Source organism: Haliaeetus leucocephalus, unplaced genomic scaffold, assembly GCF_000737465.1.
Source record: "Haliaeetus leucocephalus isolate CR32 unplaced genomic scaffold, Haliaeetus_leucocephalus-4.0 Scaffold174, whole genome shotgun sequence".
Classification (NCBI taxonomy): domain Eukaryota; kingdom Metazoa; phylum Chordata; class Aves; order Accipitriformes; family Accipitridae; genus Haliaeetus; species Haliaeetus leucocephalus.
Genome location: NW_010972610.1, coordinates 399123 through 422503, shown reverse-complemented (window position 1 = coordinate 422503; position 23381 = coordinate 399123). Strand labels below are relative to the sequence as shown.

The 23381-nt window shown below is 47.2% G+C and overlaps 1 protein-coding gene across 1 annotated transcript in view; it reads left to right on the top strand.

Moving 5' to 3' along the window:
- Positions 1-23381, top strand: part of PDZD2 (PDZ domain containing 2) — a 139706-nt gene that overhangs the window by 57253 nt on the left and 59072 nt on the right. The window contains exon 2 of the mRNA XM_010563967.1: positions 16516-16918. Coding sequence (XP_010562269.1) covers positions 16516-16918 — 403 coding nt within the window. The remainder of the gene's footprint in view (positions 1-16515; positions 16919-23381) is intronic.

The following is a 23381-nucleotide window of genomic DNA, read 5'->3' as shown; positions in this document are numbered from 1 at the left end:
ATTTCTGTCTTCAAAGAAGTTGCTATTATGCTGAATTGCTTTAATTTTGGGGGGAAAAAAACCCCACACCTCATTGCCGCAGAAGGTTGGTATTTAGCGAGAAGTAAGTGGAAGCAGTAAGTCGCTGGGGCCCTTGTTGCTGTGGTGGGTGCTGGGGTGGAGGGCTCCTGTCCTGGCTGGTGGCGAGGACAGTCTTGTGCCTCCTGGTGAGCGGTGGCACGTGCCTGAAAAAAGACCCCCTGCTCCTCTTGGCAAAGCTTCCCGGAGGCCTCCGAAGGAGCAGCCGTGGCGCTGAGCCATCACTGTGCTCTGGGAAGGAAATCCCCATCTTGTGGGGCAGGTGGCAAAGTGCCCGTTGATTTTTTTTTTTTTTTTTTTTTTTTTGGGGGGGGGGGTGTCAAGGTTTTGCTGCTGGAGCGGATTAGGACAGCCTTAGAGCTGCTATAGGGTTGCAGTAGTTGTTTTGGGAAGACTGAAAATAGCACTGCATTAAAGTGCCCATGGTGGAGTTGCTTGGCATACCCACGTACAGCTAATATTCCTCTGGCATTGCATGTGGGCTGTCTAATGCCCTTCTGTGTTGCTAGAGGAGCAGAAATGTCCTGCCACAGGGATGTGATCCAGCCCCCTGCTTCTCCAACAAAGAAATTCTTGTTGCTAAACAAAAGGCTTTCTTAAGGAATATATAGAAGCCCAGAGTCTGAATTTATGCTTCTCTCCATGGGATGAGTCACTGCACTGGTTTTTAATAGAGCCCCTCTGGATTTATGTGGCTGCTGCTCAGATTAAACTCTGATCCAGCGTGTGAAATAAGATTCAGTAGTTGTTGTACTCTGCTGCTGTCCTGCTACTTGCAGACAGTTGCTGGTTAAAGTCTAGTTCTGGCTTTTTCTGTGCAGATAGCAGTTACAAAATACATTATGGAACATCCTTCTTTTGGGTTATACGGACTGCCTGTGCATGTTGCTACTTGTTGTTTTTAAGCAGACATCCAATACCTTGTTGGTTGTGTTTCCTTTAATTGAATTCAGTCTTACGCGAGAACATGCTGACAAGTCCAATCAATACCTTCAATGAAAGTTTAGCAAGGGGAGGGGAAGGAAATTAGCTGTATGACATGTTATAAGCTAATAATGAAGTAGTTGTGATGATTTGTAATGGGAATTTTTGGTTTCCCCTCTCTGTCGGGGCTTGCATCTTTCTTCCTGAAGTCGCTGCCAGGTTCTGCTCTGAAATTCAGAAACGTGATTTGTAACACCTTTGGAGCAAGGGATGACAATTCCCTCGGGGATGGAAGTGAGCTGGAAGAGCTGGGGTGCTGTGGGTGAGGCTGGTGATGAGGAGGAGGAGAGGGAGCGGGAGCTGAGCCCTCGGATGCATACCTGCTGGTCTCCACTGTAAGTAAACCTACATGTAAAGCAGATGAATGGAAGTCAAAAGGGGAAAGGAAATTTCTTTTCCTGTGATGCTGTTGCCTTTACTTGCCTTGATTTTTTTTTTTTTTTTAACAAGTAGCAAAGGCTTATCTGCCAAATAAACCCGCTCCGTAAGAAGCAGGGATGGGCAGAAGCTCTCGGAATTAAAATTTGTGAGCCTTGCAGTCTGGTTCTCTGGGCTTTGCATATCTTGTGGGGGGTAAACTTTGTTTTGCTTGACAGCCTATCTGCATCTATGAGGGAGGGTTTGCCTCTGGCTAGTGTGCCCTTTGCATTAAATTACATTAAATTAAGCAACTCCTCCTCCCCCTCTCCCCCCTCGCCAAAGTTGATCTGGAACAGCTGTACAGCTCATCTGTAGTACAGCAACTATTTTTTTACCTTCTTTATTTTTTTACTGCAGCTCTTGTTTTTGTTTTCAGTGCCTTCTCTTGTGTGTCTGTCTTCCACCCCCTCGTGCTGGCTCTCACTGTTGAATATTCAAACTCTTGATCTGCACATGGGCTAAAAATTATTATTGCTTTGAACTTACAAACGAATTAAGTGAATTCCCACATCCACCGCAGGAAAGGAAAATATTCAGTTTGAAATATAATTTGGAGCCTATAGGAAAATGCATCTGATGAAGTTTGTGCTAATTCTATAGCTTTGGTACCAAAGCATCAGCTCTGTTATCATCAAGAGTATTGCATGTAAGCTCTGTATTTTAATAGTAACTCAGTATGGCTAATTAGTTTGAAGGCTCTTTGAAGAAGCCGATGTACTGACTAAATAAGCTCTTATTTTTCAAAGCAACTAAAGGCACTCTTAATTTACAGAGCAGATAGTTGTAAAACTGCCTTCAGTTTGCATGCTAGGAGCCAGTGTGAAGCCTGAGCGTGCTTGCAGTCAAGTTTACTCCAACGCTGTCTGCTAGGATTGGTGTTAGTGTGCTCGAGGGAGGTTTCTGGGTCTTTGGCACAGTAGCACAGCATAAATTTGTGCCGCTGGGCTTGATGTGTCCGGGAGGAGGATGTCATGTAATGAATGCTCCTGCATTGAAATCAGTGGCAGTATTATCAATCTCTTCTCTGTTTGCAGGCAGGTTCAATCCAATAATGAAGAGCAGCTTTGAGATTCTAACCAGGCAACATGGCTAATCGTGAAGCATGTATAAAGCGGCCATAGTTATTAGGAGATTTGTGGCTTTGAAAGTTTGGATTCCTTTAGTGCAGTTTGTTAATGGCAAGGATTTGCTGTAAGTGAATAATAGATGAAAGTCATCAAAAGGCTTACAGGGATTTCTTGTGACGTGGAGCTGGAGATTTCTGGGCGGATCCTAAAAATAAAAATTAAAAAAAAAAAAAAAAGAAAAAAAGAGTACAATGGTTCCATTTCTGTGTCGCTCTGGGAAATCGAGTCGATGGTGTGATATATTGGGAACCACAGCCACAGTGCACAGCAATGCCTGCTTAATTCCCTTGGCTCTGGCTTTCTCGTGTGCTGGCAGTGAGCAGACCCTTCGTAGCCCCGTGGGCTGGCAGGTGGGGGGGAAGGGGCACCCATGGCCATCTTCTTTTCTGCGCTGTGCAAGGCGACCAGGGCTGGTGCTGCGCCTCCTCGCCACCCGGCACGGCTCTTTGCTGGGGCACACGCTCTCCTTTGCTCCCGGGGGTGTTTTTACCTGCAGAGTCCCTGGGGCCGCAGCACCAAGTGTTTCCTGCAAGCTGGGAGCTGCTGGGCAGCAACCCTGATGGGGTCTGTAATTCTGGGTGGTGGGGTGGGATCCTTTCCCCAACATGCCCCTCCTGTGGGACCGTCCCACACTCGGCAGGAGGGTACCCCAACGTTTGTGCCAGGGACTCCTCTCAATGGGGGTCTGCGGTGTGTGGCGACGCGTGCCCTCGCCTGCTTCTCTGTTAAAAGATTCAGTCCTGACCCGTCACTACTGGACTGGGGTACCCGTGGTCACCTTTTGGGTGGCGGCATCAAGCCCTGCTCAGAGGCTGGGTCAGGGCTGCAGGAAGGTCCTTCCTCAGCCTGTGGGGAGGAGAAATCAGTTAAAAACCGTTACTGTTGTCCTGGTATGATGGTGGTGTGAGGGGTCCCAGGGATGTCCTTGGGCAGAAACATTGCGGGGTGGTATCCCAACGCAGGATGGAGGGTGAGAGCTTGCAATCTCCTTTTGTTTTTTAATTAAAAAAAACCAAATTAGTATATATTTTTTCCTTCTACTGTCATGTCCCATGTTGGATTGGAAATGTGTTACGTCTGACAGTGTCTAATGGCGTTGCAATTTGGGGCAAATTCTGATGCATTTTGGCTGCAGCAGCAGCTTGGGGGGGCTGGTTTGCTGCTGGGAAAAGCCAGTTATGTGAAGAGATGCAGAAGGCAGAGTCCCGTCCACTGTCCTGACTGTTAAAATAATGGTTGCTTTCGGGGATGCTGCTGGGGGCTATCCTGCCCACCCAAGGCAGTTTCTGGGGTTGCAGCCCCTGTCGTGGCCTGTCGGAGGGGTGCTCATACCTTTTGTAGCTGGCGGAGTGGTTACAGCAGGCTACAAAATCTGTGTTAAATCCAGAAACTTCACTCGTGCAAAGCATTTGTTGGGAAGTTGAAATCATCTGCAAGCACTAATACATTGGCCCTCTGAGGAGAGCATGTATGTCTTGTGTTGCAAAACTGAGTGAAAGTTAGGAAATGTTTATGGTTGCTGTCATGCGTATTCGTTAATTCCTCTCCCTTTTGGCCTCATCCAAACTCACTGTGGTAAAAAGAAAAAGTGAGGATGTAATTAGAAGCTGGTTTATAATGTGAACATCGAAGGAAAGAGGCAAACGTACTACAGACAGGCGCGTGTGTATCTGGCATTGCCCAACTCCTGCCTTTGCAAACTGCTGTGTTGCAGAGTCCTGGCTGTAGTTCCTAAATTCACTTGAGCAATGGGGTTTGGGGGCATGTGGTGTTGGTGGGGGTGTCATCCTGGGGGCGGTTGTCACCCGGGTGGGGGTGATTTTCTCCACCGGGGTTGGTGCCAGCCTCAGCAAGTCGGTAGTTGCTCTTGTTTTGCTGGTGACCTGCCTCTGCCTGGGAATCCTGAGCATCCGTGAGTAAAGTGCTTGAATTCAAAGCGACGCACTTGCCCGGGCAAAAATAACGCCAGCCCCATCGCCGGGGAGCTCGGATGGGAAATGTTTGTGCTCATGGGGAATTGTAAAACTGAATGAGTATTGGCACGGTTTGCTTGTTTTAGAGAGGGCGAGTCCTTTATTCTGGCCAAACGTCAGGAATATCAAAGATGTATTTAGGCAGTGGGAGAGGAAGGCTTTGGTGTGACTGACGGAAACTGTTGAGCAAGAGAGACGGGGCTTTGTGCGGGGTTATTATGGTTAGAAACCTGTCGCAGCATGCAGAGGAAGCACGGTTCAGCAAGCCCATAGTCAGAGCCGAAAGCAGTTCATCCGCGGGATTTACTGTATGCGCAGCCTGTCGTCACGGCCAAGAACAAAGTAGCGATGTTAAATAGCTAAATAAACCTCCTGTCCCCGCAGGCGATGGTCCTCAAAAGACAAAAATGTCCTTTGCCAGAGTGGCTGCGAGTGAAATGAAGCGCCGGTGGCCTGGCTGGGAGGGGCAGGGGTCCGGGGGGCGGCTCGGCTCGGTGCGGCGCCGTCCGGGAGCGCAGCGATGGGTCACGGCGTCGCGTGGGGCCGGTGGAGGGCCTCGCCACGATCGACACGCTTGTGCAGAATGCACTCCTTTTCCCTTCTTCCTCGGGCCTCCCGCAGCCCGAAACCCACCCTAAAGTCACAAGAAGGAACGTACGTGGGGGCGCATTTGTGCGGATGGAGTTTAGGCTCTTTTTCCCGTTTATTAAGGTTTGGGTTTTTTATGGCATAGTCAGATCACACTTTCAGACTTTTCCCCTGCTCTGACAGAGGGCTAGGGTTTCTTTTTTGCTGTTAGCAGAGAGCTGAATTTCTCACCTCAAATACACGTTTCTGGCTTTGTGAGCTTCGTGGTCAAATCACACGATCTGAGGATGCTGAACGAGCGGCACTGCTCCCCCTCGGTAAGGAGGGAGCAGCTGACGAAGTAGCTACTGTTTTCTGTATTAGGAAGAATCCTGGAAAATGCCTAAAACCGAGCAGTCTTTTGAAGGCAAGTAGCCCTTGCTGCTAAAATTGGCCCCCTCAAATAAATCTGAGAGCTGTGGATTTGTTCCTTCCCTATCTGCCCCTCAGCAGTTGTGGGGTTATTTGAAGCCTGGCCTCTCTCTGTTAATAGGGCTCCTCTCAGGAGCTCAAGTAGGCTTGCAAAAGCATTGGAAATAAGTCTCTTCTACCCCAGCATACCGCTTCCTGCTGTAAAATAGACTTGATTAAATTTTCTGGCTCTCCCTTTCATTGCTCGCAGACATCCAAAACCTTTGCTTCTCAGTGGAAAGAGGTACTTTGGGAATTACAGCTAATGTTGAAACCTAAAGAACCTGGTTTGCCAAAACAATGTTACAGAGACCTTTTTTTAATTTTTTTTTCCTTTTTTCATTTAAAATAGCATTGTAAAACTTTGCTGCTGGAATAAAAGCTCTTTCAGTGGGATGTGTTTTTTCTCCTCCCTTTTGGGCATTTGTGATAATTTCTGCATAGGGAAAAATAGAAAGTTTTATCCCAAAGGGGTGACCTCACCGCCCAGCAATAGCCTGGGCCTGCCACTAGCACTACCCAGCACTGCCGTACTGGTGTGGGCTGGGAGCACAATCCAGCCCCCGTGGGCTCGCAGACCTCCCACCAGTAAGCTTTGTACCAGGGGGTCATCACATTCATCTGTGGAATTTTTTGTGGCACCCTCCCTGGGCGCTGCATCTGTGCAAAAATTCTGGATTATGATAAAGAATATCTCCCATGCTGAACTTCTTATTCAGTTTGGAGTACAAACCATTTCTCTCAGGTTAAATCTACTCCTGGCTGTCACTGGTGCCTGGTGTGACTGGAAACTGGGGGCAGAATTAGATAAAAGATTTGCAGGGAGGAAGAAGGAAGGATGTGAGCTGGATGCTTAGAAGTTTTTTTAGAGGCATGATCCTAAAATAGCCTGGACGAAACATGGAGAGCCCTGGAAATAGGGTGTCAGGGTGTGAAACACAGTGACAAGATTTGGGCAGTCAGGGTGAAGTGGGAGAAGTGTTACACACGGTATATACTTTGTACATGGGTCACACGTGGGTGGCTTTTGACCCCTTCCTTGTTTCTTCATGTGAGGCACGTGTGCTTTCCAGTTGGGTGATTTATGTCATGTTCTGCAAATGTGAACTTGTTTGGGCTTCCTGGTATGGAGGGAGTCTTACACCTTGGAAGAACGGTGAAGAGAAGGAAAGTTGCTACTGTGCAAGACTGAAGATTTTCAAACAGGTAGCACTCAATGTAAGTCAATCTGCAATAAAGTAGAATCTTTATTTTGACATATTCTCTCAGTTTGAAAGTTAAAGCTCCAGTGCCTCTTCATTCACATTTCTGAGATGTGTCATCTAATTCAGGAGTATTGTTTTTAAAAAGCCAAACATCTGAACTAATGGTAACAAGCTCTGTCTCTGCAATTAACAGCAGCAGAGAAAACATTTTGAGCACTGCTCTGTAACTTACAGCAACTACTGCAAAAAGTAAATGGGAATTTATTTGTATTCCAGTGTGTGTGCTGGGCGCATGCCCACAAACAAGTCTTGTCTGGCTGGGTCCTTGCGCATCTTGTGAAGCAGAAGATCATGCGTGGACCTAATAGATGATAGCCCTGGTCTTTGCAAACTTCCTTCGGATGAATACATTGGAGAATACTCTTGTTAGGGGCATGGAGCAATTGCCCCATGTCTGCGTTAGGCAGTAGTGTAGCCCAAAGGGGAAGGAGTCTATAGGATGAAACCGTTGAGACCTGACCTCCACACTACAGTTATTTTGGGGGTTACTTTGGATTAGCTCTAGTGTGGTCCCACGGACCAAACGCTGACAGGCATTCAGCTGGAGCATAATACAGCACAGCAACCGGAGTGCATTGAGTGTGCTCCTGGCACACATCTGCCACTTGAATTTCATCTGAGAAAAAGCTGGTGGGAGCTTGGAGACTGCCCAGGCATGGAAACCGAAGCACAGTAATAGGGAAAATGAAATTTTCTTCAAAACTGTGCTCTTGATTTGTACTGAAGTGGTACACTAGACCCTGTTGATGGCAGCCCTTGATCACAGGGGCATTGGCAGGGACAGTGGCTAGCAGGCTCCCTGCAAATTGAACATCCCCCTTCATTTGCAGTTTTCAGGCATGTTTTTCCCCTCTGTCCATCCTGCAGTAACAAGGCTGTAGAGTGACTGCCCCGTGCCATGCTAGAGTCTAGTAAAGCCTTGCCCGAGAAGGGCAGGCAAACCCAAATCAAGATATTTTGGAAAATATATTTGGTAAAAATGGAGTAAGGGGAAAATTCCTCCATTGTTGACAGTGGTGGTGTTTGGATATGGATGTGGATTTAGGGGCATGGCTGTACTCATTCACCCCTGTGTTGCAGCTGCGTTACCAAGAGGCATGAAGCAACCGAGTGTGTCTAGCCTTGCCCTGTCCTTCAGCGGAGCGCATGTCCACCTCTGGGCTCCAGGAGGAAGATGAATTGATGCCTTCTTTGGCAGAAGTGTAGAAGAGGTGTAAAATTTGATCTGTCTCCAAGCCCTCAAGACGACAGCAATTGATAGAGGGCAATTGGGAATGAAGAGCAATTGCATAGGACACCATACAAAAAGCTTGTATTGCCTGAAGCTTCAGGAGCGTGTCTTCGGAAGGGCAGGAAATCATTGTGGCGGGACAGACAGCATCTCAACAGCAGTAACACAGCCTGGATCAAGGAGTAATTGCAGGTGCAAATGCCCAGTTGTAACTTGATATCATTTGGGCCTGTTGCAGCAAAGGTAGAAAGCTAGTATTCGTCATTTTTAAGCTGCTAAGTAGTCATTTTAAATTGCTCAGTTTTCTTGTAACTGGAAATGCTATTTGTGAGCATGGCCTTGTATCCAGCTAAATGTCTGTTTGCGGCAGAGCTATGAACTAACAAATTGGAGCATTCAGTGCCGTGATGGTTTGACTGGATTAGACCACTTCTGTTTGTACAGTCTGCCACTCACCAAGGAACAAATAGAATTTGTCTCCTTAATACCCATTAGTCTGTCTCTAGGACCCAACCCCAAAAAGCACCATGTATGTCTGACTCTTGGGACTTCTAGATGCAGTTGTAGGAGTTGCATGTTTAGTAAGATCAGGTCCTTTGTAAAGCTCGAGTCCAAAATCTCTGCAGTCTAAGTGTAACATTGGTGCTCTGTTCTGCTAGCATAGCCAATAAATCAGGAAATCACAAAGGATTTTATGATGACTGCAGTTGCATAATCTGTTAGGTTTAGGATGTCTTGCCAGAGCCCGGGGGGTTCCTTAGGTGTGGAGAAGCTGTGCAGCTCCTCAAGTCATCCTCTTCAGATGTTTGTTCTGGGAGAAGGCTTAGTGTGGCCATTCATGTCCCTCATCCATGTTCTGGGTGTTTTGGAGGTCCGTGCTCTGCTTGTCACTCTCCCAAAGCCCTGGATGTGCTTCTGAGGTGTCTCTACAACACGCAGGGCAGAAATGCGTTTTTTGTGCTGTGCCAGCATAATGGCAATGATCTAGCCTGTCTTCTTTCCACACCTGCGATGGGGATGTGATTCAGCTGGGCTTCGTTGTCTGTGGTGAGGATGCCTGTCCTTTCAATTTTAGGAACTGGAGGTATGAATACCATTCAGCGAAAGCCAGCCAGTTCTTCTGTCTGCACCATGTGTGCAACTCCCTTCCCTCGGGCTGCAGCCGCACGTGTGTCTCAGCTCTTGGGGGGGGGGGCTGCTGGTGGGACTGGAAGTGTGGTCCCCTGCCACCGCCAGCCTCTTCTTCTCCTGTCCCTGCCTCTCTGCTGCTGTGACCGGATCAGGGCGCTGGGCTCGGTTTAAACCCCCCATCTTGAGGTCTGAGTTTTAGCAAGTTTACTTTGGTTGGGTTAATTTAAAGCTGGATCGGTTCCTTCACTGGGTTTATTTGTACTGTTGCTCAAATGACTGTGCCAGCACCTGAGCAGGATACGGGGCTGGAAGAAAGCTGTGGTGGTGTTTGGCGTTGGCTGATCCCAGACGGATAGTGTTTGTGAAACTGTAATACTGAAAGCCAATGGCTTCACCACCTTAGACCTTGCAGCAACTCTGTGGGATAAGACATGTTGTTGGCCCTGTTTTTTCATGGAAAGACTTGCCTGGGCTGCTGTGAGGGATCTGTAGCACGGCAAAGGAATTCAGTTCTCCCAAACTCAAAGCCACATCATTTCATCGATACCAGGTAGAGTGAGGTGTCTCACCAGGCTTTAGTCATGGTCCTGTGTTGCAAGGCTGAGCTGAATCTCATCTTCCAGCAAAAGCCACAAGCAGGGAGCGAGTCCGTGAAAACACAGCAGCAATCCTCCCTCCGCTCCCTTTTCATCTTTCCTGAGAGCTCAGGCAAAGAGGTCTTGCCTGGAGCCTCCTGCCAGCCTTGCCAGAGGTGCGTTTGCCCAGGGGCTCTTGCAGACTTCAGCGCTGGAGCATTTGTTCCTGTTGGTCTTAAATTCTTGGGGGTTTAGTTTCTCTGATGAACAGTGAAGATCAGACCTGGCCCCATCTGTCTGCTCCTACCGTTGCTTCTCCAAGGTGTTGGTGAGGTGTTGCATTGTACGGACTGACAGCAGCCAGCCTGCAAGCAGCTCGAGCATCGCCCGGGTAAGCACAAACAGTGTGATGCTCAAAGCTACAGGCAGTTTTAATCCAGCGGGGGGTCGGTTCTAATCAGCACCAAACATGCTTGTACTGGCTTATAAAAGGCCACAGAAATATACCTTGAAATTTAACTTCGGAATTCATTTTTCCTTCAAGATTTCAGTAGGTCTGGTTGCATCCCTTGCTATAAATTTAACAGTGAAAAATATGCCATAGACAAAAAAACCCCTGGATTCAGAGTTTTGTTCTCCAGAAAGCCACCGATTGGGCTGTCCTGAGAAAAACCCGGTATGGCGCAGAGAGCCACCGCCTCTGTCAGACTCAGGGAGGGCTGCTTAACCTTGGCCGCCGGCCGAGGGCTGAGAGTTGCTCGTCCTCGAAAGGGAGGTGGGAGCCCTCTTGCGTACCCCGGCCCGTCTGAATGCACTCCCTGGGTGTTACTAGTCTCTCGGCTCCGTGACTGACTTTTTCTTCACCCTTTCTGCCTCTCCTCCTGTTTATTAAAGCAGGCAGAGAACATCGCGTCCTTTGCGTGTGCCATCGCCTGCAGAGCCCGGGGCAGGAAAGGGCTTGTTGGTGACGAGATGCTGGGCTGAGCTCGTTCCTGGTCTGCTGTAGCCCTGTGCTCTGAAGTAGCAGCAGGGTTTGCCGATGCCGTTGCCGTCTGCTGAGATAAATTGTGGTTGGAGGGCTTAGTCCTCCAGGGGGGCCGAGGAGAGGGCTGGCCGTGGGGTGTCCCTGCAGCCCTGAGGAGGTGAAACCTCTTGCAAGCTGGGCTGCGGCAAGGTTTGCCCAAGACTTTGTAGCTCGGTGTTGTCCTTTGGCTGCATGCGTTAAGGCAGACTTGACTTCTGCCCGAAGATGCAGCAATCTGTGACAAGTACCCCCTGGTGCTTGCCAAAGTCTGTCCTCAGTGGGCTGGGGGTTCTCGCACAGTGAGGTGAGGGTTTGATGAGGAGCCATGTGCCCTTCCATCAGTCACTATCTGTTAGTCATTAATTTGCCCTGCCTTACCTGAAAAGCAAGTTAGTTCATTTGCCAGTGTCATGGAGAGATGGTTTGTAAAGTTTAGCTTTTAAATCCCCCTTGGGGCTGGAGGTTTCAGTTCTGCAAAGATCCGCACTGCCCTTCATCTTTCCAGCCTAAAGAAGATTGAGTTTCAAGACGTTTTACCGTGCCAGAGTCTTTCAGAGTAGAGCATAAAAGTTAGCGCTCTGTCTGTCCTGCTAAGGACATTACAGGTCCCGAGGGGGCCAAGGTGGGGGCTCTGAAAGTGGTCGTCTGAGCTGAGGTTTCTCTGCCGTGCCCTGGTGAGCTGCACGATGGGCTGGCTGGAGAGGTGTTGGTGATGCTCTGTGTGTATCATTTCCAAAGCACTTTCTGATCTGTCAGGATGAAAGGTTCTGGAGAAATGCTAAATAGTAGTATTAGTGTAAAATAAACATACTTCTTCAGTATTTCTGATCCTAAAGTGGATCCAGATGCTTTCTTACGGCTGCTGGGTGTGCTTTGGTTTTTCTGTAGCTCACTGTGGCCATCTGCATTTGTTCAAGTGAGATGAGATGTGACAGAGAGCTTGTCACAGCATGCTCGTCAAGTCTGTAAACCTTTATATTTATGCACACACACAAATATATATATATATAAAAAATAAAAAAATTACTGGCTTACTCTAAGACACCATTTCTGAGTCTGACACTTCACATGCGTGCCAAGGAACTTGGAATAAACACGGCGAGTTTATCAGGTTTTATGATCACAGCAATCAGTTCAGCTGTGTAGGGGAGAAACAGAATTTGGCTGCGTAACTCAAAATAATCTCCAAAAGAAGTGGATGTGTCCACCTCTTTATAGGTCTAATACAAAAAGAGTATTAAATGCCCCTTGAAACCAGCCACCAGTTGTGTTTTCCAACCTGTGGTTGAGCTTTGCAAGAGGTAACTTTCCAGCGCTGTTTCAAGTGTAAAATAATTTTCCTCTGGTTTTACAGATTATTAACATTTTCGTGGTTCCTCTTCTACAGAGAACAGGTCTGCCCCACTGCTTAAGGGTGGCATTTTATATGGGCTGGGGTTTCACCAGGGCTGGTGCCAGGGTGAGATCAAAGCAGCAGGAGCAGCCGGGTGGTCCGTCCTTCTGAGCACACCAGTGGGAAATGTTTCCACGCTGCTGTTTCAGTGATGCTTTAGACCCTGCTTGGGGAGATGATGCTGCAGCCTCTGAGGGGACTCCCAGCTGTGCTGCAGGGACTTGGCACTACCTTGCAAAGACTGGCAAATACTGAAAGCATGGGTGGGTGTTTTGCTGGTAAAATGTTTTGGTTTTGTAACTAGTATTAATAGATGTATGATCAGCTGGTAGAATCTCTAGCATTCTTAAAATCAGCCATAATAGGATTTGTTACGTGTCGTCACCCACTGGCACTAGGCGTAGCTGCCTGAGGTTTCTTAGCTAGTGTTGGAGATCCAGGGCTTTCACCGAATCCTACTCAGTCCCCTGCCAACCAAAATGGGGAATAGTAAGTTTTAGAGTCTCAGTTTTCACTAAATTTCATAGAATCATAGAATGGTTTGGATTGGAAGGGACCTTAAAGATCATCTAGTTCCAACCCCCTTGCCATGGGCAGGGACACCTTCCACTAGAATTTGGATCAATTGAAGCTGCATTCGGGTTATTTTTGCTCCATGCATCTTCTCCATCCAAGCTGAAGACTATGTTCAAACTAAGCGACAGCTTGGAGGTTGCAGCTGATTCCCCACATCTGTGCCGAGAGCTGCATACGCTCATCAGCTCTGATCCTGCCCTGCCTGAGACGCGGTTGGCGTACTGATTGCTAAAATCTCTGAGAGTGCTCTACAGGGACCAAATCTAAAACAAGGCTTGTCTGCGTTGCGCACATTAAACCCCCTGAGAAGTGGAATTTTGGGTCCTGTCTAGCTTTTGCAGTTTTCTGCAGTCTAGAGGCTGCAGAATCCATCCCATTACTCTCTTCTGGCATAGGATGCTCCTGGATTGATAGAAAGTAATTAAAAATCTGAAGGTTCTCATGCATTTAATACAACCTTTCCTGTCTTTTGTCCAGTGTTGAGACCTTGCTGTGCTTCCCTGGGATTTTTTGGCTTCTTACTTAAACAGGGGAAAAACGGCAAAGGAAAAGGAAGCCAGCTAAGTAGGCAGCATGTACTTAGCAGAACTCCAAGGTGGCTCAGGCTCCTTGGTTAACAGCCCTGTCTTGGGAGGGCAATAAAGCAAATGACCACAAATTCTTGGTGTATTAGTTTCCTATCTTGTTGTATTAGTTTGGTGTTATACCAGTGCTGTTTTTCCAGCACGGGATGACTGGTCTTTGGTTCAGAACTAACTCTGAGATAATGATGCCACTTACTCCATCACTGGTACCAGCTGGATTTACCCTGTCCAGAAATTCCTGACGTCATCTGGTGTATGCAGTCACTTGCTGCCATGCAAAGGTAATTGCTTGCTGACGCAGAGAAGACATTTCTTCTTTTTTTCATGGAAACTTATTGTGTGCTTTGAACTGCCGAGAAGTACTCAAGAAGGCATAAACTCATGAGGTACTACAGGCTGCACGCCTGGAACATGCAGGCCATCTCGACATATGGAGTAAATCAGCACGGCTCCACTAACTTCAGTGCAGCTGCATCTATTAGCTCTTGCTGTAACCCTGCTCCAGACTGTAGGGATGGTTGTCTGTGAATAGGAAAAAAAAAACCTCTCGTGTTTCTTCCTTTTTCATAGCTCTGCACTTTATGAACAGTATAAATGTGTCACAAGTGGAGGTGAAATAGTAAATTATTTTTGCCTCTACAAAATTACTTTATTTGGACATATGCTAAGTTCCCTCTCATTCCCCTTAGTTCTTAAATCAAGTAGTTGATTAATGCGTGCACTTGGTTCTGGCACTCAAAAATACATCAGTGATTAGTTCATAGATAGAGATCGGTGTTTAAAAAAAACCCACATGTGCACCTGCACAAAAACAAGTCAGGCGGAACTGACTCTGCATGAAAACAGGGTGGGCAGCACCCATGTAAGCCACAGGACTATGGGAAGAGGAGCTGCTTTTCTGTTTCCGTGTGCCAGGAGAAGCAATGCTATCAGGCTTATGTGTGATGGATCAGAGTGCAGTGGTATTGCTGCAAGCAAAAGTCATGAATTTTAATCAACTTTACTGGCTGCCTTGAAATTTGAGTTGAAAGATAAATGTGAAAAACAGGCAGCCAATATTGTTTCTGGAACAAAACTACCCCTTTTCTGTTGATTAAAAGAATTTTTCTTTTAACTTGATAATCAAAAATACTTCCATCTTAGTTCTGTAATTTTTTTTTAGGCTAACCCTTCAGGTCCTGCCAGCCTTGGGTGCCTCCCTGAGCCAAGTGTCACCTCGTGGCTGCCCAGACAGCTGACCTTGGCTGCGGAGACTTTCCAACCAGCAGGGCTCGTTGGCTGTCTGCTTTCAGCCGTTTTGAAAAAGATGGTTCTAGGGCTTTATTTAAATATCCTTAATGTTAAAAAAGAGGAAGAAAAAATACTTACCTGGTGAAAACTGCTGAGTGGACTGTCCAGGGAGTTGGAGTCCAGTTTATATTCATTGGGGAAATTTGGCACAGTCAACATACTTGTCCTTCCCCTCTATTGCTCCAGGGTTGCTTTTAAGGTTATGTGGTTGCTCTGTTCATTTGGGCATCGGTCTTCCTAATTAAGTATAAGTGATTTGAATGCCAGCGTTGTCTGTGGGGGACATCTAAGCCTTGGGAAGAAGTGGACTGAAACTATCAGCTCATGTCCCTGGACAGAAACACCCATCAGGTTATTTCCAGCCACTGCCAGGCTGGTCCAGATTACTTTGAGTAATTGAGAGTGCTTTCCTCACTGCTCTGTAGAGAAGTTTGCTTCGGGGGTTATCATAGCCGCTTTTCCTGTTTTGCCATTAAGTCACCTCTATACAGGAATAAGTTTGAAGGTTTGTATTTAAGGCCAAGTAACTTTTAAGAAAGGGAAGGGGAAAATTGGCCTGCAAGCACCTGGGAGGGGGGAAAAAAATGGTGGAAGGCTCCTGAGTTGTTCCTCCTCTCTCAGCCACAAGTGCTGTTGTTATTTTCTCTTAGGACCTTCTGTGGTTCAACTCCACACCTAGCTTCGTGTCTCCGATAGCTGTAGGTTCAGCAACGGCTCCGTATTAGTGAAGAGTTCATTGCAGCTGCAGCAGAGGCTTATTTGGTGCTCTGGGAAATTCTTGCTGCTTTCACTAGTAGAGAAAGGCAATATATTTTGGGGCCTAAATTAGTGTGAAAGGGCACATACAAACCTGCTAAATACAAATTCCAGCTTGTTTGTACTCTCAGTAGGTTACACCCTTGGCTCAGAGCCCAAATATTTCAAAAATTTGAGTTGAGGTATATCCTTTCCCAAAAGACGCATGAAGTTAGATTCCCCTTTTGCATCAATGGGTGCAGTTTCTGTAAGGTCACCGAGTATCTGCTTGAAGCAGAAATGTTAATTCCTTCAAGGCATGTCCAGAGACTTTGGGAGGACCGGCGATGCTTTGCTCTGGTACGAGAACCTGGTGGCTGCTCCTTCTACAGCTGGGGTGACTTGGCTCTTGCTTTGGTTGGAATACACTTGCCGTAATGGAAACCCACCTTTTTTCCATGTCCCTTTATGGGAGCCAGGATGCCTTACAGTGCCATGCTTTGCTGTACTGAGGCCATTGGCACTACGCCTGCTTGCCCCAGTGGCTGACTTTTTTTTTTTTCCCTGAGGCCTTCAGAGCATGTACGTACACCGAAGCAGAAGATTAGTTTCACTAAGGAGGCTCATTTCAGATGCAAATGCTCTGTGGGCTGCTGCACAGATGAAGCCTGCCTGTTTTTTTTTTTTTTTTTTTTAATTATTTATTTATTTTAATGCCCCACTGGAAACACTCTCTGCTTTGCTGTGCTTGCCCCACCTTTCCACGTCGCTGTGCTGCGGGTCCGTAGGTCGGGGTGGTGGGAACCCGCCTGGTGGCATTTACCGGTTGTTTCATTACGCTGCGGTGAGGTCAGCCTGGACGGCCGGTAGGGCTGTTTGCTATTATTCCTGGTATTGTTTCCCTCTAATACTGAAGGAAGAGAGCACTGGCTGATACCTGGCGGTGTCCTAACGTACCCGCACGCCGGGCAGTCAGCTGCCGGAGAGGGTGCATGAACATCACGGGGCGCAGCGTGTTGGGGTGCCGGGGCGGGATGCGGGCGCCGGGGAGAGAGCAGTAGGTAATCCCCGCGCATCCCCTTTCCTTGCAGTTACCTGGCCGAGCAGTGCTGGAATGGCGGCTTCGTCTACCTGATCATGTTGCGCCGCATCAAGCGCAAAGCCCCTCTTCCTCCCTCCAACGGCAACAACAGCAACAGCTGCGATCCCAAAGCCAAGCCCGGCCCTGAACCCGGCGACAGAGCCGCTCAAAATGGGAAAAGGACCAGGAAGTTTGGAGTCATCACCAGAACACCGGGCGGCAAGGACAGCAAAGAAAAGCCGGGCTCGGAGCATGGGAACGGGCACTGCACCCCGATGGAGGTGGAGGTTGCTCAGCCCGAGACCTCCGAAGCAGAAAGCAACGGGGACGAGCAGCTTCAGGGCACCGGGGGACAGTACCGGTGCCGGCTGTCGGATGGCGGCATGCCAGACATTGGTGACCAGTCTGCCCAGGTAATGTTTGCACGGGGGTTTTTCTAGAGAAGGAAGCAGCAGGCATGCAAGCAAATCAAGGGAGGTTCTCAAGCGGTTTCCCTGGTTTCAGTGCTCTGTCCTCTGGCTAAGCCTCCAGGGGACAGCCCAAGGTGTCAGGGCACTGAGCAGTGGGATGGGTTCCAAAACAGGGGGGCAGGAGGATTAGAGAGTTAAATAATAATTCTGAGAAACCTCTTGTCATGCTCCATCTGTGATGGAGGGGAAGGTCCCTATATCTCTGACCTGTCAGCGTTGGCCTCAGAATTTCTTTTTTTGAGACAACTGATGACCTTACGACACTGGGGCAGGAGGCATCTGTGGAAGATGGTAATTTTGTCCTTTGGGGCTTGATGTTTAGCTCTGAGCCTGACAGCACCTTAAAGTTAATGTTAACATTGGAATTGAAGCTTCCCTTTTTGATGCACCACACCACGGTGCCTTTATTTGTATTACAAAAATTGTTTGGCCAGTGTTTGGGGACCACATGGAAGTTATTGTGAATTTTGCTCTCAGTTGATGAGATGGATGATTTGTTAATGGTTGGGACAGCAGTGGGATTGGGGCTTTCATTGCTTCTCTCTTCATCCTAATGGAGATCTTGGGGTTTGTTGCCTGGCTAGAATTGCAGCGTTGCTGGATGGAGAAAAATAACCTGAGCCTTGATCAAATTTCAGTATGCATCTATCACCAGAAGAGCTGTCTGCCAATCTTTCCAGAGACACTGATAGTATAAACAGATGAATGCTGCTTTGTTGGGCTTGGGTCTTGCAGCAGCAGCTGGTTTTGGTTTTAAGACTTCAAAGCTGGTAACAGAGCAGTATGAGTGGACGTCTCATCACTAAATGCTGTTGAGGAAAGCATGGATTTAAACATGTCCTCTGAATTAGTGCTCCCCAATACTACTGCAGGGTGGTGTGGTGGTGGTTGTGAACTTAAACTAATTTAACTTGAACTACATTGGAGGGGCTAAAACCAGTTTTAAAAAATGCTGGTCTTAAAGAAGCTTAATTGAGAAAACCTGCTTTTCCCATCAGTGAGACATGTTGGATTTCATGGTGCAACAGAAAGGGGAGGGTGTTTGTGTACTGTTTTTGCAAGCCTCCTAATTGCAGTCTTTCTGAAAGAAAATATTAACAGTTTGAAAATAAATAAATAAATCGATAAATCCTTCAGCATTTTTAAAGCTCTGGTCCATATAAAAACTTCTTGAATCTGTTCTGAAGCTATCTAATTAAACACATGTTACAAATGAAGATGATCAGAGTTTGTTTTGAGGAAGTGGAAAGCCAATATATATATATATATATATATATATGTATAAAACCGAGAAACTCTTGATCCAGAGCCATCTTGTGCTAGTGTTACCTTGATGTTTTAAGTCATTTTGGTCTGAGAAGTAGATTGTTAAATTCAGAACATATAAGTATCCATGTGAGCAATATATACATTTTTAATGCAAAGCACATACAAGGTGGCTCTGTAAACGTAAAAGAGTAGTTGAGTCACTGGAAATTTAAGAGCTATAATCTGTTCAGTTGTGGTGTATCTGTCATGGAGCCTGTTGGGAGGCACGGTTGTTTAGTAAAATTGCTTCTCTCTCTCTTTCTTTTAATCCGCCCCCCGCCTTTAATATTTTGCTTAGAAATATGACCTCTCTGTGTGTCAGTATTAATTACATTTTCCTGACGTCTGAATGAGGAGAAATGTGAATAGCTGGAGCCTGAATAGCATGCCTTGCTCATCCTTTGTTTTTTAAAGACGAAGGGGGCCTATAGACACGCATCACTTCAGCGACTGTGGGGTAGCTGCTATTGGAGTAGTGAGTGGCTTAATTCAGTTTCTTAGTAAGTGTTGAATAGTGACAGTGAATAAAATTTTCAAAATTATTTGAGCCCTGTTTAAAAAAAACAAAGCAAGGAATAAAGACACTTGGGAGCCTCAAATCTCACTTCCAGCTCCATTTTCAAAGCGTGACCTGGCACGCGGGCACGTGAGATCCAGTCGTGTCAGAGCCTTTTGAAAACAGCATCCAGGATGTCATGTCAGAAGTTGCAGCCTCCTTCCAGGCTTCAAAGCAGGAGCCAAAGCTCCCGCAGCAGCGGGAGGAGTTATCTCCTCCGGAGCAGGGGCAGGGTGCATTGGCAGGGCACCCTCTCCGCCGGGAAGACGGCTCCATCCCCGCTGCCTGCCCCGCGCTTGCCGTCTCCTCCACGCGTAGACTAATTGAATATCCAGGGCTGTCAGCCCTGTGCCTTTGGGGAGCACTATATTCGCTTTGAGAGGACGAGAGCCAGCCTGCGGTGGGCTGGAGATCGGCTGCAGGTGGGAGGAGAGGCTTCCAGAAGCTCTCGGTGACCGGCGCGGCTGCAGCAGGACCACCCTGGTCCTCCCCACCACCCTGGTCCTCCCCACCGCTCCTTCCCCTCCTCTGCCCCAGGACGCGGGTTGGAGCATTACAGAAATTGGAATATGGAGTCCAGGAAAATACGTTTTTTCTCCCTGCAGAAAGTTAGTTTGAAGTTGTTGTAATGAAAACTGGAGAAGAGGTTGAGTCAGATCTGCTGTACTGAACCCAGCGGCCAGCTCACAGCCGATGCCTTGGGGATGTTGTGCTGGGAGTGCTTTTGAGGCGTTCACGTGTCTTTGGTGTCATTTGCTTTCAGGGTACCTCCTCTCCCACGAGTGTGGGGTTGTTCTGTTTTCTTGCTGCACGCTGCTAATAACACCAATGCTGAGTCGTGAAACGAGCGGCAAGACGGATACTGTTTGTCAAGTGAACCTGCCAGGAGATTCCTGTGTTACTGGTTTGCGTGCGTGTGTCAGTCCCCTTCTTCAGGCTTGCTTTCATCTCCCAGATCTTGGTCTGTCTCTCCTGCGCACTTGGCATTGCTATCGCTATGTGTAAACAAATCTGCCAGGCTGTTTGCTGGTATGTAACCCTCAGTAAATATTGTACCTGTCAATTAGCAGGCAGCATTTAATGTTTACAGGTGGTTAAGTTACGCTGCAGTATTTTTAGGGTGAACCTAAATGCCCTTTAAAATGTGGGGATTCAAAGCAGCAAGGCTGTATCTGCCCGGCAGGAAGATCTCAAAGGTCTGGGAACCAGACCTGACCCTGGGGAGGACCCAGGCTGACTGCAGTGGGAGTCATGGGCAGTGATTTAAGACCAGGCAATCTCTGAGCCGGAGTAATGATCCGTCACATCCTGGGAAGACTGGGGAGCTTAAATACAGAAATCAAAGTTTACTTCTTTTATTCAGCGGCCTGAGACAGGGCGGAGTTTTGTAGGCTAGTAATTATAAAGGCACAGATGAAAGAGGAGCATGGAGTCAGCTGAAAAATGATAAAGAAAAGGAAACTGTGAGGTTTCCTCACAATATATCAATTTTGTGGTTTTACTGTGTTTACCGGTAGGACAGAATCCCTCCATTTTGTTCTCAGTTTCTGTATCATGGTGTCTTTGGAAGAGCTATGGACCACTTCCTTAGCTGTTCAAGCCCTAAGGAGTGCCCAGAGGTGGCCAGGTACAGCTGGCATGGGCAGGGATCAGAAGTAGGATCGTGAGGGTTGCAAGGACCACGGGTTATAAGTGTGGGGGGTGGGAGCATAGTTTTTAAAAATGACTGTTCAGATCTCACGGGCATGACAAGAGGCTTTCATCGATGAAGTCAGAAGAAGATTGGCTGCAGATGAAGTGTACCAGAGCAGACTGTCCACCTTTGCTTCCCCTAGCCCTAGCAGCATGCTCTGAAATGTCCTTGTAACACCAGCCATTGAAAGAAAAAACAAGACACCTCCGGAATCCCCTTGAATCCTCTTGCTTCTGTATAAGCATCTGGATTAACAGGGGATTGAAATCCACATCCAAATTCAGCAGTCACCAGTGGAAACTGTGTAAAGGAGACTGGACAGAGTAACAGTGCTTTAACAGTGAAGGAAGGCAGGTGGAGAGGGGCTGGGCGCTGCATTTGGACATTCTTCCATTGGGAGAAATACAGGGCATGGGAGGAGTGCCGGGTGTGCACCAGGTCTCCCAGGCTGGTCGTAGCACCGGGGCTGCGGTGGGATGCCTTTCCACGATGGAAAGAAGTCAGCGTCTGGTGGCCCCGTAAGGGGTGTCTGGTGAAGTTGACCTACCATCTATTAAAAAATGGGAGGGGGGAAGGCAAGGGGGTATTAATGCCTTGCCTCAGAGGTTTTTGGGTGAGGTCTGGGTTATAGTAGTGCTTCAAGATCTTGGCTCCATGTTTTTAGCCCCAGTTACTCTGCAGTGGGTTGTAGCTGCCAGAGCAGCGTGCCTAGCCAGCTTTGCTATCTCATAGACCAACTGAGCCCAGTTTAGGTAGACCACAACCTTCTCCAGACTCGTGAGTGTGTACACAGGTGCATACAGACGTGCGTGTACGTAAAAGACCAGCCAGGTCTTTGCCAGCCAGCACTTGCTTTTGTATCGCTGCAACTGCACGGCACTTGGTTTTGTGTTGTCAGCAACTCTCTTCTTTGTTTGAGCCCGTTAGTGCTTTCTTATTAAGATGGCTGGTCTTGGGAAAGGATGAATGCTTTTGAATTGCGTTTTGCTTTGTAGTTGGGAGAGGCTGACAACCTTTCTATAGCAATATTTACCAATTAGCATTGGTAAATGCCAGCCTTACCTTGCATTTTGGTTAATGGAAAATGTTCCTTATCTTGCTAAGCAGAAGAGGAAGGCTAATAGCACGTTACAGGAATCAAAACATGAGGCTTGAAATAATGTACTGGCTTTAAGCATTTTACTATTTTTTTAAACGTGATGGAGAAAAATAATTTCTCATTCACTTGCTGTACCAAAATGAAAACTTCGCTGTGAGCAAGGTACTCCACTGAAGCTACTGAGGTTAAGTTGCTTTACATCAACTTTTTTTGGCAACCTAAGCAGTAATTATTGTTTCGTCAAGGCTTTCATGGGACTCTTATAGGATGCATGTTTTAGACATAAATAACTCTATTTTTAGTTTTTTAATGTAGACACTTCTACTCATCTAAAGGCCTTTCTCAGAATCTGTTTCTGTTCTTAACGTCTTTTTATCTGTTTTGTTTGCTTCCAACTTTCATTAACATGAATCCTGGGGCTATCTACTGTCTTGAAGTTTTAATGTGCACTGTGATAAGCACATCTTCCATCTCTCTTGCCTGTTTTGGGTTGTAAACTCTCTTACGGACAAGGGCTGTCTTTTAATTGTAGCTGAACAGCACTGACAAAACATGGCCTTGCTTTTGCTTGGGGTTTTAGGAGGTGCTTTGATGTAACTAGTAGTGAAATTACAGTTAATTTTTTTTGCTGCCAGTTATGTTCCACCTTGCCATAAAACAACTGTCGTCACAACTTTCTGGGGTTAAGACTCACTCGCTGAAAAATTTTTTCAACTGACTTAAGGTTTTGCCTTTCTTTGCTGTGATTTAAGTGATAGCTACAGCTGTGGTAGCTGTAGATTTTAATTTTCAATAGCAATCTGTCCTTTTATTCTGTTTTTGCACCCTTGGAAAATTCAGTCCAGTGGAGGGTTGGGCGTAGACATAGTCTGGTAATGGGTAAGTTGTAATGAGTTAGTTTTAACGTGTCATCTTGAAACAGGGTCCTCACTCTTGGAAATGAGCTACCCCCAAAGGCAGCACAGATACGCATGAGGTTGTGTTACAGGAGGTCTCAGCCACGCTCAGCTATCACAAACCGTAGGTGAGAGCACCAGTATGAAAGCATTTCCCACCTACACAAAAAAGTGTTTTTTCCATTTCGCGTATGGTATTAAAGGTACAGCAAACCCACAACTGGAATGCAGAGGACTGGCTTTAGCTGAAATGTAAGTTCACACCATTTTATGTTTTAATCATTAAGTGCGAATGCTTGAAACCAAGTGGACGTGCCTAAAAATAGAGTACGCTGTTTGCTTAGGTGCTGGAATGTTCCAGGTGTTAGTTGCGATTATAAAGCTACATGCACTTAATTTTTGAGGCAGGGTGCTGAAACCACTGAGCAAACCCAAAGGATGCCGATGATCCTGATGCCGACAGATGTAATACCACTCCCCACAAGAGACCCCTCTTTAGCTGACATGGGAGCGTGGTAACTTACTCCAGGATGGACTTTAATCTACTGCAGGCAGCAAGGGTGTTTTCTGAGAAACTTCAAACTAACCAGCCAACCATTCCCAATAGCCCAGCAAGAGAATGAGCCTGGGCAAGATACTCAAGAGAATGCAAACACCTCGTAACCCTTAAAAGCCTGAGCTCCCCAGGGGCGGTTGCTGGTCCGAAACCCCCCAGGGTCAGCGACAGCTGAGAAATCCTTTGGCTGATCTTGCAGTAAAGCTTCAATTGACGCCAAGAGGGGAGCAGCCCGGAGAGGTGCAATCCAGATGGTGATGGCTCAGGATGACAAATGACTCCAGCAGATTTTTGTAAG